The following is a 17,342-nucleotide window of genomic DNA, read 5'->3' as shown; positions in this document are numbered from 1 at the left end:
AATTTTACAAAGTTTTCTCAATAATAACATTATATAGTGTATTCTTCCAGTTGAAACTGTAATTACAGTCTTCAAGTAGAAGTGATTATGCTTTTTCCTGTTTGCTTATATAGATGTCTATGCCCATCTTACTCCTGATCAACAAACTGCATGAATTTCTCATTTGAGCCCACCCCAAATATCACCTCCTCTGTGAAGACTTCCCTTACCTTCGCAGAAATATTAAGTCCTCAACTATATTCACAAATAGTCTGTGTTCACACTAATTACACTGCATTAGAGTTACTTGTATGTACATCTACTGTTCCAGACTGTGAATATCTTATGGACAGAAAAGGCATTTAATTTCATCTTTTTGATCTGCCTTCCAGGCTTTAAACTGTATGCTTTAAAACGCATGTTAATGAATGACTCAATGTTTTTCACACTATTTCTTCTGCCATAGAAACGGTTTTTCAAAAAAGAATGTTCTACCAAACTGTATTCTATAATATTAAATGAAGCAAAATATATTATCCAGATGTCTTAAAGTATATATCATTCTGGGCTTCCCTGGTGGCGCAATGGTTAAGAATCCACCTGCCAATGAAGGGGACATGGGTTCGAGTCCTAGTCCGGGAAGATCCCACATGCCGCGGAGCAACTAAGCCCGTGCACTACAACTACTGAGCCTGTGCTCTAGAGCTCGCAAGCCACAACTACTGAACCCCCGTGCCACAACTACTGAAGCCCGCACACCTAGAGCCCGTGCTCCGCAACAAGAAAAGCCACCGCAACGAGAAGCCCGCACAGGGCAACGAAGAGTAGTCCCCACTCATCGCAACTAGAGAAAGCCTGCGTGCAGCAACAAAGACCCAATGCAGCCAAATATAAATAAATAAATAAACAGTATATATTATTTTAATGTCCTCCATACAAAGGATCTGTAACAGAGCATATTTTATTCAGATTAAATTAAAATGTGCTCATTTTAACATATATACACATTAGTAATACATAAATTGACAATATGATGCATCAAGATAAGCAGCAGTTATTTTCTTGTAAGCGGTGACACTAAGGTATTTCTCTGTAGAAAGTTCACAAAATACACTTTTTAGACCTGACACTCTCATTTCCTCTTACTGCTCTCCTTCCCCATCCTCTTCCACTACAATTTAAACAAGCTTATTTCACCTAAATTGAGATTAAACTTTACTTATACATTCAACCCAAGGATCACGGAAGAAGAAACATGAACATCACATGAAAGTGGGAAATCCCAGCGCTCTCCTACCTGTGTACCTAAGCTGGCTGCCATCATGTGAGTCAGAAGTTTAGCTGCAAACATGGAATACCTGGCACAGAAGATATGGGAAAGAACAGCCAAGCAGAGACCTGTAGAAACAAAAAAGCCCATGTGTGGTTTTACAATCCATGAATAAACAGAAGCATGGTAAAATCTTTGGAAAAGGTAAGCACATAAGGCCGCATAGCACAACATCTCAGGGAACATTCATGTTCCAATTTTAATCCACTCCACTTGACAAGACATATAAAATCCTCACACTTATTAAGCCCAAAGGTTAACTTCAAATTTCAAATATCTACTTGTTTACTTCCCTACTAAAAAGCACAAATTAAGCAGATTAATAATTTAGACAAGTTTTACTGTTTAAGAATCAAATTCCAATCTAATTTTCCATGATCAGGTGGCTTGGCTAAATAGAGATATTTAGGGAGGTGAATAGGATTTTTCAGGCATAAAATTGTGAATGGTGCTACCAAAACTCAGGTTTGGTAATTACCCCATTTTGTCTACTAGAAATAATTATGTAATTACAACAGTGGTGATTATGAATTTTTAAAGCAACCTTATGCTCCTGGGTGCCAAAACCAGGAACAAAATGTGTTCTTTCTCACTGAGATGATTTTTAACCTAAACATCTACATTTCCAAGTAGTGTGAAGAACATTATTCTTATTTTCTTTAAATCTACTTGAATTCACCTACCTATACTACTTCAAGGAGAAGATCAGAATCTCAGGACTAACCCATAAATCTTTTATCTTGCAACTTGTATAAATTTCTTTTAATGTTAGGTTTTAGATGTAGAACGTATATATATTTTAAAAATATTTCCTGCCTTTTAAAATTTAAATATGCTGCACAAAGTAAACTATTTGCTTTACCACTTAAGCCTTTTACTCCACTCTCATCCTCAGTAGGGTTATTTCGTCTAAGAAGTGTTGAAACATAACAACTGGCTTGTGTATGCTGCCTTGCCCTGTACTCTGCATGCATTAGCTCATTCATCAACGCCTCCGTGGCAAACAGGAGATGCTGCATTTGTTTAACATTTTGTTTCTTCATTATCTTTTCTGAAGCCATGGAACAAACTTCTCAAGTACGTACACCACATGTTGGCATAAGTGGACTGGGGGCATCTGCAAAATGCCCACACGGGGTCTGTGACTAATTGTCAGCACAAAAATGCCTCTCAGAAATCCTTCTGGGAAAAGCTTTCAGTATGTTTAGGTTTGCATTAGGTAGACAAAGTTCCACACAGGAAGTGAGGCTTTGCATTAGCCAAGGCTTTCAGCCTAGAAATTTGGCCAAGAAATCCGGAGTAATCCACTTTTAGGAAGGCTGCCATGAGGTGTTCTGGGACAGGTGCGCAGGTCCTGGGGCTGCCTGCCCAGTCCTCCCACACAGCTACACAGTATAGCCAGAAACTGCATTTTTACTTAGGTAGCTTATAAACTATTTAAGCTGTTGCTCCAAACTCAAAAATGTACACTTTGAACTTCCTGTGATGGTCAGAGTCACCTTAAACTGAATGTTCAGGTTGAGTGTGAGAGTGTGTGTATGAGTGCGTGTGTGTGGGTCTGTGTGTGTTACCACACTGACTTAAAAGCAGGGCCTTGGAAGTCTCATTTCATTGCCGGCCACATGATCACAAATATGTGCTTTACTGTGAGTTTACTGTGGTGGATGGTAACAATGTGAGGCAAGGGGATTAGGGCTGGGCAAAGGAGAAATACTCCTGAGTCAGCTGTTTCTTTCCAGTTCACAAGAAGAGCTTATTCACAGCCTTTTCCCCTAACTTGGTAATTCTCCACTATACTCCCATTTCATGATATAAATTTAGTACAGTTAAACTTGACCAGATCAAGACTATTTAATTAAGTCTATTAAGCTTCAATTAAAATGCTAGCATGACACCTGGTGGCAGTCCAGGATTCAAAGCCAGTGGCAGGAAAGTGCGCTAGGTTCTATTAGCCTGTAAGTGTAATGTATGATGGTTATCTAGATGCATTTTTTATTTAGGAGAAATGAATGCGGCTAAAAAAACCTCAAGCGGCCTAGCCTCAACTGGCCTTGGGAGAGATACTGAATACCTTAGATTTAAAGAAATAAATACTTCAATTACCAAGTTCCTAAACACTATATGCTAAGTATTTTTCTTTTATTTTCTTATCTGATATTGAAGAGCTGTATTCAGCATCCATAATTTAAATTTACAAGTCAGTTTTTTAAAAATTGTAACTTTTTTTTGGTTTAAATTCCCTTAATATGTAAATCACAGGGTACAAAAAGGTATAATTATAAATAGAATTTTTAAAAAATAAAGTATAACAATTCCAGGTATTACCTAAAGGTATACTCTAAACAGGTCTGTAAAAACTGATTCCTCGGCAATTATGTAGAAAAACAAGTTGCTGATTGAATAATTTTCATTTGCTTTTTTTCCCTAGCACTATGTAGGTTACAGAATACGTTGGAAAAAAGCAATTAATCCGTTTACTAACACAAATAACTTTTCTATACGATTAGACAGTAAGATGGAAGATAAATTACCCTGAACAAAATGATAACATTGATAATCTTTGATTTAGATAAGAAAAACTCTAAAGAACCGCTGGATTCTTTTGCTATTACCAAAGTGGACCAAAGACCTTATCTATCTATACAATATTCGAATGTTTGTACGTGTATATACATATGTACTGTTTGTATATGAATACAGATATCTAGTAAATAACTCTACTGTTTGGCATCACTTACAAGTGGGACATACTGTCCAAATCACTGAAGTTTATCCCTCCACAAGCCAAATATTAATACTTTTTCCCATGAAAATCTCTTTAAAATATTTATAAATTTTGTATTGCTTTACTTATGTATCTCTGTCTTCTCTACAGATCAATCTAAAAACCAAATGATCACCAGATTATTAAATCAGTTATTCGCTTGTTAGCTTAGGTTTTTTTCTCTTCTCCCACCTAATGTTAGCTGTAACTGTCACCTTTTTTACTTTTTGTTGCTCATCTCTATTGATTCCCATATTCCTGCAGCTCTCCCCTCAGCATGATGCCTCTTGAGTACAGCTACTAATAAGCTAAGGACAGGAAAACAAAATTGTCAATCCTGGAAAGTTTTCTAGGGTGAACAAAAGTCAATACGAAACACCTTAGAGTACACAAGTTCTGTGTATTAGAGGGAAGGGTTTACTCCAGAGGGAAGAGGTTGCCAGGAGACCAACCTCTGGGTAACCTATGAAGTTCAATACAGTAGCCACTAGCCACATGTGGCTATTTAAATTTTAATTAATTAAAATTAAATAGAATTAAACATTCAGGCCCCAATTGTACCAGCCATATTTCAAGGGCTCAATAAGCAGATGTAGCTAGTAGCCACCACACTGAAGAGGGCAGAACATTTCCATCATCGAAGAAAGATCTACTGGAGAGTGCTGTGTTAAACTGTCCCAAGACTGTTTATGAAAGGTCACAGAACACAATTCTGGTCAAAGAGATGTGCAGGAAAACGCTCTGGGTGGTTTTCAGGAAAGTTTTCGTTGCTCTTAAAACCGGATCCAAATTAAGTGCTTTTCCCTTGGCAAGCCTAGGCAGAGTTGTGGGATGCTTAGAGCTGCTGCAGCCCGCTCAAGACCACATAGGGGCAAGGCGGAGAAAATAAAATAAAACCTTTGAGGAGAGCAAAAAACAGAAAAATGTGAAGAGGCTGGGCCCCTGATGATGCCATTGGGGTGCTGAACTAATCAACCCTGGAACTAAATTCTGCTTATTGAAGATATTTGACTTGTTTTCTGTCACTTGCAGTCAGGGCCATCCTAAACAATACATGTTATTATCGATACACAGCTAGAGAAATCCAACATTTTTATGCCATGTCAGAATTAGACTAAGCTCTCTGACTTCTTTATCACCTGCAGTGACCCCTTAAAACTGCTTTTTTTTTTTTAAGTTCTGACATTTTTTTCGATTCTTCTTGTAAATAACTCCCCATTTGATAGAATGAAACTGTTTTGATAATTATAATTATAATGGCTATCTTAGGACAATGATTACTGTGAATATGAACTTAATATCTTTAGAAGAATCTGACACAGAAATTTAGTAAATATCTCTTATATTTAAAAATAATTAAAAATGAATGGGTGGTAGAGTTTTTTTTCTAGAAAAACAATTAGAATATCAGCTTGTAAAATACAAAAGCACAAGAATATTCTTTTTTTTTTTTTTTAGAATAGTCTTGCAGTTTAATAAACCTGAACAAAAGAATAAGCATGCTTCAAAGGATTTTGGATTGTGCTGATTTACTTATCCTGTAAGTCCTAGTATTTAGCAATTTATAGACAATTATCTCCTGTTACTTACTGTAAACAATGACATTGTGTTGGCATTTATATACTTAGTAATCTATAGAGTAAATAAGACTATTCATCATTTAAAAGGGAAAGCTTTAGTTTGACTAATGTGTTAAAGGATTTCTCCACCATAAGAGAACAAAAAAGAACAAATGTGAGGTCTCAGCTTAAAAGCACTTCAAAACAGGAGACTCACTCACCTACAAGTACATCAAACATGACCTAGTTCATGTATTGATGTTAAAAATGAAGTGGATTACGGAATGTTACAGGGTCTCATTAAGTTCATAAGGCCATACGGATTGTACTCCAGAGTCAAAATTAGGATGATTTTAACCCAATGTCTACCTCTGATAGACCAACATCAACAGAGTTATGGGAAGCAGAGCAGGTTTCTTTGATATTATTCTCCAAATAGTAATAGTACCTCAAACCATGCTTAGGTTCCTCAATAACTATAAAATTAAGGCATTATCATCTAAAGTTATTGTAAGTTGTGTTTCTTCCAAATCACCTTTGAGGCGAGTCCCATAACGTTACACTGCTGTGCACAGTTATTTACTTGTCCTCTCTTTTTTTAGCTTTAAGGGATAACTTTAATTTCTTGGAATTTGATAAACTGGTTTACAATTTTAAAAGTCACAGGTATATAGCTTAGTCTTTCACCTTTCTAAATGGAGGATTATTAACTTCTTGGCCGACGTGCCCATTTCATACACTTGGATCATTTTAGTTGTTCTGCTCTAGTAAAGTAACCAGAACTGTAAACTAGAATTGGAACAGATACACTGTGATCTATCCTGACTTTTTTTAGAAAGGGTTTAATTCCTGTCTAATTGTATGTTACCACATTTCCTGAAAAGAGTTTGTCAGATTGCTTCCAAATTCAGAGGGATATTTGGTGTGGCCTGACCTAAATTAGAGAATGTGTATGTAAGATATATAAAAATCTCTTGCCTCGTTCCTGGGGGCCCTCAGAGGGATGGAATGTCATCCTCCCCAGAAGCTGAAACTGAGCACAAAGATAGGACTTCATGTCTCCTGACCCACAGAACGTGCAATCCATGTTACAATATGTCATGGACAGAGGGGAAAAAAACAATAATTTTAAATATGAGTCCAAGTCGAAAGTAATAAATGTAGATATTAATATTTGGGTGTTGGTTCTCAAATACATGAGTAAATCTATGCAGTCTTTTCAAGAGTTAGTTGCAAAAATGCATATTTATTAACAATTCTCTCAGGAAATATTTTACAGTCCCGCTAGTCTTCTAAAAAAATCAAGGTAACATTCTCTCTTTAGTTTTTAAAACTCTTTGCTTTGATGTTTAGTATTTAGAACAAGCAAAGGATTTTTGTGGGTTATATTAGCACTTAGATTTATGTCTCTATGGAAATACATGAAATGATATCTAAATAGATTTTATTTCAGCATTTTACCTTTTGGCTCTATTTCATCAGTCTATGAAATTTCTGTAAATAGATTGCATCAAAGTAAAATAGGATGTCTCCATCTGACTTTGGAACTCTGTGTACCTAGAAGAAGCTATTAAGCAAGAAACATCATTCTTATGGAAGATGCTCTTAAGAATAAGAAATTATTAACTTTTGCTACTGAATCTAAGTTAGGTTTAGAATTAAGATACATTAGGGAAAATATATAACTTTATAAAATGAAATTATAGTGGAAATATTTTAACTAGGACACAGAATATTAAATTATAGTGGAAAGATTTTAACAACCAGGACAAAGAAGAATAATTAATTACATGCTTCTACCTCCACAAAATTTTCCTAATCGATAAAGATTATTAGGGGACTGTTTGTACACCAAGTAAAAGACATAAATTCAATGATAATCACATTTACATACAAAATATCATGAAAGCAGAATGTCTGAGTTAGTATATCTACCACCCTGTTAACACAATTTAAAATCATATATTGTGGGTATGGAAATGGAGGTATTAGGCCCAGGTCTCACAACTAGCCAATGGCAGGACCAGGATTTGAACCCAGGCCATTTGGCTTCAGAGTTACCCTATACCCAGTCCTCTATGTAGCATATTGTTCACAGAAGCTGCGGTACGTCTGTAAAAGATGACTCAGGGCACAGAATGGATGAGGGTGGGGACAGAAATATAGTGTAAGGAATTCTCAGACTCCCAACCACAAAATCAAAACAGCAAATGAGAATAATTCCATAGTTATTCAAAGTTAAGTTATAGGTAAATAGTTTGACAGCCATTAACACAACTCAAGTTCCTATTCCTGCCAGAAATGGGACCTAGATGTAGAAGGTGAAAGACAATTTCTTTTTTAACATAGTGGTTAAGCCATATTCAGAGCTTCTAGACTGCAGAATACAAATCAACCCAAGGGATAGGTTTATTTTCTAATGAAAATACAAAATGCTTTGTTTATATTATCTCACACAATCCTGATATTCCACTGCAGAATCTGCCTTCTAAATCACAGCACTATCAACTATACCCTTTCTTACTATCTAGCTTCTATCCCACACTGTACTTTATATTACGGATGAGTTGGAACTATGTCTTGTTCTTTCCTTTCCCTCAGTACAAAGTTGGTCCTCCATAAACAACTGCTGTATGAATTAATGACCAAGACCATGGGAAAGTTTATTTTCTCCTAGTGTTGATGAATTACAGTACACCCACATCTTGCATATATAAAAGGACTCCGGGAAAACGGGTTTTATTCTCATCGACATTTTAAATTGTTGACTCAAAAATACTATAACTCACCTGAGATACATATAAATCCAGAAGAGAAAAAAGCTTCATTGTATGAAGACAAGTTGTCAGTCTGGGCGTAGACTGCATACACGGACATGTATGAACAGGCACATTCCACGTAGTCTGAAGTGTCCTCAACCACTTTGCAAAACTGACTGTCAGACAACCAGCTAGGGCAAAAACACAATCGTCACTACTCCTCTTTCATCAATACTTTAGGCGTTGAGATGGCTTTTAAAGAAAAAATAACTTACTGAACCTAAGTGTTCTTTACTCAAGATGTAAGCAGACCACATTTTCAAGAAGAAACATTGGAGGGAACATCTTGTCCAAGACATGATACAACAGATCCCACAGATACCTTAAGAAGCAGCCTAAATACTAACTAAACCTGCAGAAGCATTCCGAACACCGAAGAAGCCGGTCCTCACAAAAGAGCAGTATTAGCAGTCCCTACCTAATCTAAAGCAAACACACTCAAGGTGTTCAACAGAAAGTACTCTTCCCTAGCATTCAAGAATACCAAAAGGTCAACACAGCCATCAAATGTGCAGTGTTCACCCTTCCTCATTTTTCACAACTCCTTTATTTTGAACCACATAAATTACTTACACGCTTTTCTAAGTTTCCTTCCTCATCTTTTTTGGATTTTGAGCCAGTTGTATTACGTAAATGTTTCCCAGGGTTCTTTCGGGTGTTTCCTTCTATAAGGTTTGGCTTTTACCACAATAACTGTCACGATTATAGCAAATATAGTGTCACATTCCATGCCTTCTGAGAATCCCTCAGTGACTACCGATTGAGCCTCTTCCCTTCCAGTGCTTCTTGATCCCTTTACTTTTCTAAGGACATAAAACTTCTTAATCCCAACTGCAGATTCAAGCTTGAAACATTCAGTATTAATTATATATTGAGGATTGTAGAGTATCTATGTATTAGGCTTAAGATGTGTCCTCGGACATTAGGAATTTCAATGGAAAATTATTTTTTCACAATGAGACTAAGGAGAGTTTTGGTGTTTGAAGGACAGTTGGTTACCCAACTAAGCTGTTGAATCCTCTTTAGAATTTTAGTTGGTGTGGCTGTAAGTCAGTAACAAACAGAACCTAGTGACTGATTTGAACCCTAAACCTTCTACGCCAGCAATGCCTGACCCTGCAGTCCTGGTTGAGCTCCCACAGAGAGAAGTACTCAGAAACATGTTTTAGGCCAAGGAGAGTTAAAGAAAGAATCCCAAATGTAGTCCAAGTCATATGTGCGCTAGAATTATAAATCCCTACTAATCCCTCTAAACATAGAGCAGCAGATCCAGAACCACAAGCCCAGATGGAAGGGGTCAAAAGAAATTCCTTCCCTGCTCAATAAATTAACCAATAACCACAGGGAGGTTATCTGAATTGAGTAGAACTCACACTAAGTCCCATGAAAGTAGTAATAATAAAGGAGTACATAATGTGTTAAACACATATTTAAATTGTTTGGTTGCGTTTGCCACCTGCACAAGGCTAGACCATTTCCTATGCTGCTTTGTCTCATTTAGTGTAGAGGTTATTCTCCAGTCTAAAATCTCACCTGAGACCTCTATGTTCAGTACAAAAAAAAACTGGGCTTAATGATACTGGAATGGAGAAGGAACAAATTCTGATTTTAAAGAATTATTAACAAGTACCTTGCAGCAGCCTGATTCCAAAGGAGACACAGAGGTGTCTGGGGAACAATTCTAGACTCAGCAGCATAAATCCTGTAGAGAATCTCATTGTTGTTGGTCAGGGGTTGTGAACTCTGGCCTTTCACACTCAAAGATAATACCTAAAATGCCAAAAAGAATAGAAAATGTAATGATTTTTTCAAATTAATGTCATGACTGAATCTCCCATTCTGAACTTCGCTTCATTTTTCTAGTCATTTTAGTTACTTGCTTACTGTCACTATTATTCATAGCTTATGAATGCAGGGCGTCTGGTTGGTTTTCCACTGCAAACATTCTACCTCTACTCCAGCTACTGAGCAGTCTCCAGCTGACAGACTTTCATTGTCAGACTTCATCACAAGCGGGATATACAATACGATATAGCATTAGAGAAAGTTATGTTTTTTTTTCCACTTTCTCCACTTATATATATATTTTTACTTAATAAAACATGAAGGAAATATTTCCAACTATTTTTGAGACTAAACATTCTACAACTAGCTCATAAAGATAGGACACGTTTCGTAATTAGCTTGCCATGTCTAGCACTTACCACAAATCTGATCAAGTGAATGTATCCTGAGGAATATGTTTGCTACGGAAAAATCAGATTCTAACCACGTAATTCTTTAAATGATAGATTACCTTATTTTTCAGGGCATGAAGATTAGTTCCAGTTATAAACCACTGCTGGCTGCTATACTCTGTAAACTGGACTAGTTCACATATACTTTTCCCGGCCATTATTTCTGCATCCGGAACATCCAATAACCTCTCTGGAATTCGAATATAATCACCTTCTTTTCCTTCAAACTTGTGCCCATTGATTTGCTGAGGGTACCAGTGAAGAGCCAGTATGGACAAATACGGGCAACTGTCAAGGATGGTTTTGCTTCTATGACAGAAAAGCAAAGGTTCTGCTAAAATGGCATGCATTTGCATATGTATATCTACTCATATTTGTTAAAATTCATCACATTGGAGCTCTGTTCTTTATGTATAACCATGACACTACCTACCCAGGAGCAGTAAAGAGAATGTGCTTTCAGTTCTTTTATGGTGAATTGTTAGGATTTTCTGCACAGAACTTTCTGCATCCCCTTGCCGGATCCCCCTTATAACCTAAAACATGGGCTTTTGAAAGCTGTTTCACAGATATCAGATCTGTGGCTATAAAATGTACTTTTCTGTATTAGTCACATCAGCATTGGTGGAATAGGTTGAGGAAAGGATGCATCACTAAACTGAAACTCTGCTTTATACTCAAGAATATCATAAAACTTATATACCTACAGCCATGTTTTCATCAAGTTTACCTCACCCCTTTCTAAGCCATCAGAGAATTTCGAATTTAACCATATATATGATAAAAGAAACAGCCCTGAGCAGGGATCTTTATCCATTTAACAACTCTGTTTTCAACATTCCCTAGGCAAGAGATCCTGTGCTCAGTGAAATTGCTTCCAAACCTCAGTGTGTGTTGAAATCACCTTGAAGCTTGTTTTAAAATACAGATTTCTAGATCACATCCCATTCTTACTAAATCAGAAACCTTGCCTGGGGGAGGCTAGAGGTTCTACGAATCTGTATTTTGTAACCAGTCCTCCAAAAAATCTGATACATTTTTTCTGTGGATCTATCATGTTTGCAAACAATGAAGAGACACAAAGGTGAATCATACCTGAAACCTGCCTCAAAAAGTATGGAGAATATATTAGGATAAAAATCATGCATTAAGTTTTAAAAGTTACATGGGCCACAAGAGATGCTGAATATATATAAATGTATCATGGATACAAATACCTCGTCAAGGCCCCTAACCTGGGAAATGGAGTTGAGAATTTTAAACAGAAGATTTGAAAAAGAAAGGAAAGGGTAAGGGCCAACTTTTTCCTCTAGCTACATACTTTCTTTTAAAAAAATCTTTAACTACCACATTTGAATTGGTACCTTTAAACATCTATCTTTAGTCCAGCCATTCATCCAGGCTCTAGACCCCTGTGTCCAAGACTCCTATTACAACATTTCAATCCATATAGGCCATCTGCACCTCCACAACAGCTTATAAAAAGCTCATCTCTTCATCTTCCCACCTAGCTTCCTACATCTTCACTGGTGACTCAGAGCTAAAAAGCTGCCACTGTCGACCTCCCCACCCCTGACCAGGTACAATGTGACTGAGACCAGTGAACCTACCCCCTACCCACCCACCCTGGAATCTTCTGATATTTAGCCCATCAGCGCTATCAGGGACCCCATTACGTTGGCATTCTGAGACCAACACAACATGTACAGTGACTCTACCCAACCTTGACACAAGTGTGTCAAATCCCTGGCCCCTTAAGAGGGCCTGACGACAACTACACTCTCCCTGACACTTTAACCTCCTATATCCATGCCCTTCCAATGCACTCACTTTGATCAATCCCCAAATCTGCTTTACACCTAGGCTTAAATGAGGGGGAAAACCTCACATGTAGATTGGCACCACTACAAATCCACAATGACCGACTTCAGTCAGACCCTCAATGCCACTTGACATTGTTTTTACTTGGCTTCCAAACGGTTGTTCTAGATACCATCATTGTCCTCAATATCCCTGCTCTATTCCCAAACCCTTCACTCTCAGTAGATGCCCCTGAATACTGCTTAAGACAATGTATAAATAATGCATATTAGAATGGTCAACATCTTTAGAGTTCCCTGAGTTAAAAAAACTCATCTTTAACATAGTCTTCAACATGATGGCTCTAAAATCCTAAATCGGATTCCTACACACACATACACATACCCTACCTAACGTATTCTATATTCAATCTTTAAAGGTAGATGATCTCCCCAATTGATGATTTCCCCAAATATGCCATGCTCGCTCCTCTTGCCTGACTGCCATTACACATGCGAAACAGCAAGTCTACAGGGACGATGCACACGGCCAAAAAAGTTTTGATTCCTTTATTCATTCTATTCACTCATTATACCATAACCACTGACAACCTACCATGTACCAGACACTGTTCTAGGCCCTGAGAATACATTAGGCAACAAGACAGAAAAAGCCACTCCTTTTGTGCATCTTATACCCTTTTGAGTTCTCACCAGGCCTTTGAGAGCACAGATGGAATCAACATGCACAGCAGGGTAGATGGTTCACGTCTATGACTATCTCAACATCCTGGTGATCTAGCATAAATAGAGAAAAACAAAGAGAAAGGACTGGGACTATGTAAAGCTATGAAATATTTGACTTCACTGAACAACACTTTTAATCAGACATGTCCCATTAAATAACAATAATTGTTTTTTAAATAACATAGTACTCTGTGAAAATTGGAGGGAAATATTAACTTCCAACCATGTTCTATTATGAGCTATTTTTATGTTAAGTCAAACAGAATTAAAACATGATTTAGGTCTTTGTACTACAATGATCCAATTTACCTTATGAAAGTAATTTATCAATAAAACACCAGAAGTGGACAATATTAACATATAGTTACAAAATTAACTATATAGTTAATAACACAAACCACATTTTATTTTTTCCTTTTCCTCTTGCTTGCCCTCTGCCCTGAAACTCCAGCCATGAAACAACATTTCTGAAGTTCAACAATATGTTCTAAAACAACAGATTCTGAAGTTCAACAACATTCAGAGAACTGCCTCCAAATGGATGAAACTGAACCAAAACTCCAGGGAGAAGCACAATTAACAGTATATTAAAGTATGTCTAAAAGTTGATATGGATCAACAGAACAGAATAGAGAGCCCAGAAATAAACCTACACACCTATGGTCAATTAATCTTAAACAAAGGAGGCAAGAATATACAATGGAAAAAAGACAGTCTCTTCAGCAAGTGGTGTTGGGAAAGTTGGACAGACACTTCATGTAGATCAATGAAGTTAGAACACACCTTCACACCATACACAAAAACTCAAAATGGCTTAAAGACTTAAACATAAGACATGACACCATAAAACTCCTAGAAGAAAAGCATAGGAAAAACATTCTCTGACATAACTCGTACCAATGTTTTCTTAGGTCAGTCTCCCAAGGCAATAGAAACAAAAGCAAATATAAGTAAATGGGACCTAATCAAACTTACAAGCTCCTATGCAACAAAGGAAACCATAAACAAAACGAAAAGATAACCTACAGACTGGAAGAAAATATTTGCAAATAATGCAACTGACAACGGCTTAATCTCCAAAATATACAAACAGCTCATACAACTCAACAACAAAAAAACAAAAACCCAATCAAAAAATGGGCAGAAGATCTAAATAGACATTTTTCCAAAAAAGACATACAGATGGCCAATAGGCACATGAAAAGATGCTCAACATGGCTAATTATTAGAGAAATGCAAATCAAAACTACAATGAGGTACTACCTCACACCAGTCAGAATAGCCATCTTAAAAAACTTACAAATAACAAATGCTGGAGAGGGTGTGGACAAAAGAGAACCCTCCTACACTATTGGTGGGAATGTAAGTTGGTGCAGCCACTATGGAAAACAAAATGGAGTTTCCTCAAAAAGCTAAAAATAGAGTTGCCATATGATCCAGCAATCCCACTCCTGGGCATATACCCTGAGAAAACCATAATTCAAAAAGAGTCATGTACCACAATGTTCATTGCAGCTCTATTTACAATAGCCAGGACATGGAAACAACCTAAATGTCCTTCAACAGAGGAATGGATAAAGAAGATGTGGTACATATATACAATGGAATACTACATAGAAACAAAAGGAATGAAATAATGCCATTTGCAGCAACATGGATGGACCTAGAAATGATCATACTAAGTGAAGTAAGTCAGAAAGAAAAATAACAAACGATATCACTTATATGTGGAATCTAAAATATGACACAAATGAACCTATCTACAAAACAGAAACAGATTCACAGACATAGAGAACAGACAAACGGTTGCCAAGGGTAGGGGGAGGGATCAGTTGGGAGTTTGGGGTTAGCGGATGCAAACTATTATATATAGAATGGATAAACAACAAGGTCCTACTGTATAGAGCAGAGAACTATATTCAGTATCCTGTGATAAACCATAATGGAAAAGAATGTAAAAAAGAATGTATATATATTATAACTGAATCACTTTGCTATACAGCAGAAGCTAACACAACACTGTAAATCAACTATACGTCAATTTAAAAAAACTTTTTTTAAAAAGGGAGTGAAATTCTGACACATGCTACAACATGGATTAACCTTGAAGACATTATGCTAAGCAAAGTACACCAGACACAAAGGACAAATATTGTATGATTCCACTTATGAGGTGCCTAGAATAGGCAAATTCATAGAGACTGAAAAGTAGAATAGAGGTTACCAGGGCTGGGGGAAGGGAGGAAAGGGGAGTTACTGCTTAATGGGTAAAGATTTTCAATTTGAGAAGATGACAGTTCTGGAGATGCAAGTGGTGATGGTTGCAACAGTGTGAATATACTAAATGCCACTGATCTGTACACCTAAAAATAGTTTACATGGTAAATTTCATCTTATGTATATTTTACCACAGTAAAAAATATGGCCTAAAATATGTCTAAAAGTTGGAATCATCTTGCTTTTTTTTCTATTCAGAATGTATCTTCTACTGATTATATAAATAGGAGTAAGCAATAACACATTTTTATTTTTAAAAGAACCTTCAAAACAAGAGGAATATATTACTGACAGTATAAATTAATTTTTCTTGATGTAGTTTCTATGTTTCTTCAAATAATTAACTTAATTTGCCCATCAGGTACTATGTATTGATTGTATAATCCTTAGTTACATCAGTTAAATGTCAATTTGTACTGCATATTACTTTGTAAACTATGAAGGAATACATATAAGGTACTGCTACTATATTAAATGATACTTACTTTTCACCAAGAGAGCCACAAGTAACATCAGTCAGTAGAGAAAAGGCAAAGTTCTCTGTCACTTCAGTAAAGTGACTGAATCCCCTAGTGTCCTTGCGTTTTGGATTAACAAGAGCACAAAGAATCTCATAGAAAAGATTTCGGCTTTCAATGCTTAATGCTTGCTTCTTTCCTTCAACAGTTATCTGGAAAAAAATCCAAGTATGAAAATATATGTTCAAAAATAAACTGCTTAAATGATATATATGGTATAACTTGTTCTTTATTACCAGTTACTAACATTAACAAAAATAAAGATGAACCTATGAAGAATTTAAGAGAAGTTAGCATCAGAATCATATTTCAAATACATCTGTACTTTAAAAAGCATAAATAATCATTTTATAAAGAAAAGGCATAATCACCAAAATATTTTCTATTTAATATCTAGATAAAGCCCCAAACAGTTGCATGGGTCACTTAATTTTAACTACAATAATTAACATCACGAGTCAAATTAATCTCACTTTTACACCTACCCCAAGATTCTGTTTTCTTTTGACCAACAACTAAGGAAACAGACACAAGAATATTTGTCTATAATAGAAGCAAATTTATTCTTATCTGTTTTTTATTGGACAGAAGCCACCACGTATCACTAAATTTCTCAAACATCAAATGAGAAAATCCTTTTCCAACCAAGAGTAGTCAAGGGCTCCTGATACTCTTGCCTTTATTGGTAAGTATGAGCCTTCCTACCTGAAAGGACTGGGTTATTTGTTGTTTGAGGGACAAGGAGAGTAAGAGGAAAATAGCCTTCTTGATTTAATTTTTACCCCTCACGTGAATGATGGGCGACACATTTTTACTGTCAGAGTAAGCATGGGTGTGAAGCCACTGACTTGTTATTCCACTATACTCTTAGATACCTGAGGAGTCCCTATTAATTCTTCAAAATCCAAATTAGTCATCACTTTTTCTGTGATTTCTACCCTATGCCCCAGCTGCTGGCATACATGATTACACTCTGTAACTTGCACATATTTTTACTAATGAACTTATGACAATGTTGAAATGATTTTTCTGTTACTGCTACTAGTTGAGCTCACTGAGAAAGTGGCTCAATGTTCTCTATATTTTTTTTTATAACTTTGTAAACTATAGAGTGCCAAGATGATGGCTGAAGATTTAAGTTTATAAGAGTAGCCATCTTAAAGACTATTAGGAAGAATGGAGAATAATCCACAGGGAAAAGATAAAAGGTACAAAATGAAATTTAACAAGGGAAAAACTACAATGGGGAGACAGGGAACAGCCCATTGGTTACTAAAACGATCAGACTGAATATGTTAAATGAAAAATAAGCT

The 17,342-nt window shown here is 36.4% G+C and overlaps 1 protein-coding gene across 1 annotated transcript in view; it reads right to left on the bottom strand.

The window, feature by feature from the left end:
• Positions 1 to 17,342, bottom strand: part of ADGRV1 (adhesion G protein-coupled receptor V1) — a 542,977-nt gene that overhangs the window by 293,164 nt on the left and 232,471 nt on the right. The window contains exons 80-84 of the mRNA XM_068534844.1: positions 15,997 to 16,181; positions 10,748 to 10,997; positions 10,082 to 10,221; positions 8,422 to 8,582; positions 1,277 to 1,377 (exon numbers count right to left, since the gene is read on the bottom strand). Coding sequence (XP_068390945.1) covers positions 1,277 to 1,377; positions 8,422 to 8,582; positions 10,082 to 10,221; positions 10,748 to 10,997; positions 15,997 to 16,181 — 837 coding nt within the window. The remainder of the gene's footprint in view (positions 1 to 1,276; positions 1,378 to 8,421; positions 8,583 to 10,081; positions 10,222 to 10,747; positions 10,998 to 15,996; positions 16,182 to 17,342) is intronic.

The sequence above is a fragment of the Eschrichtius robustus genome, chromosome 2 (genome assembly GCF_028021215.1).
Source record: "Eschrichtius robustus isolate mEscRob2 chromosome 2, mEscRob2.pri, whole genome shotgun sequence".
Classification (NCBI taxonomy): domain Eukaryota; kingdom Metazoa; phylum Chordata; class Mammalia; order Artiodactyla; family Eschrichtiidae; genus Eschrichtius; species Eschrichtius robustus.
Note: the sequence above shows the minus strand (reverse complement) of the source record. Positions and strands in the feature narration are given on the sequence as shown.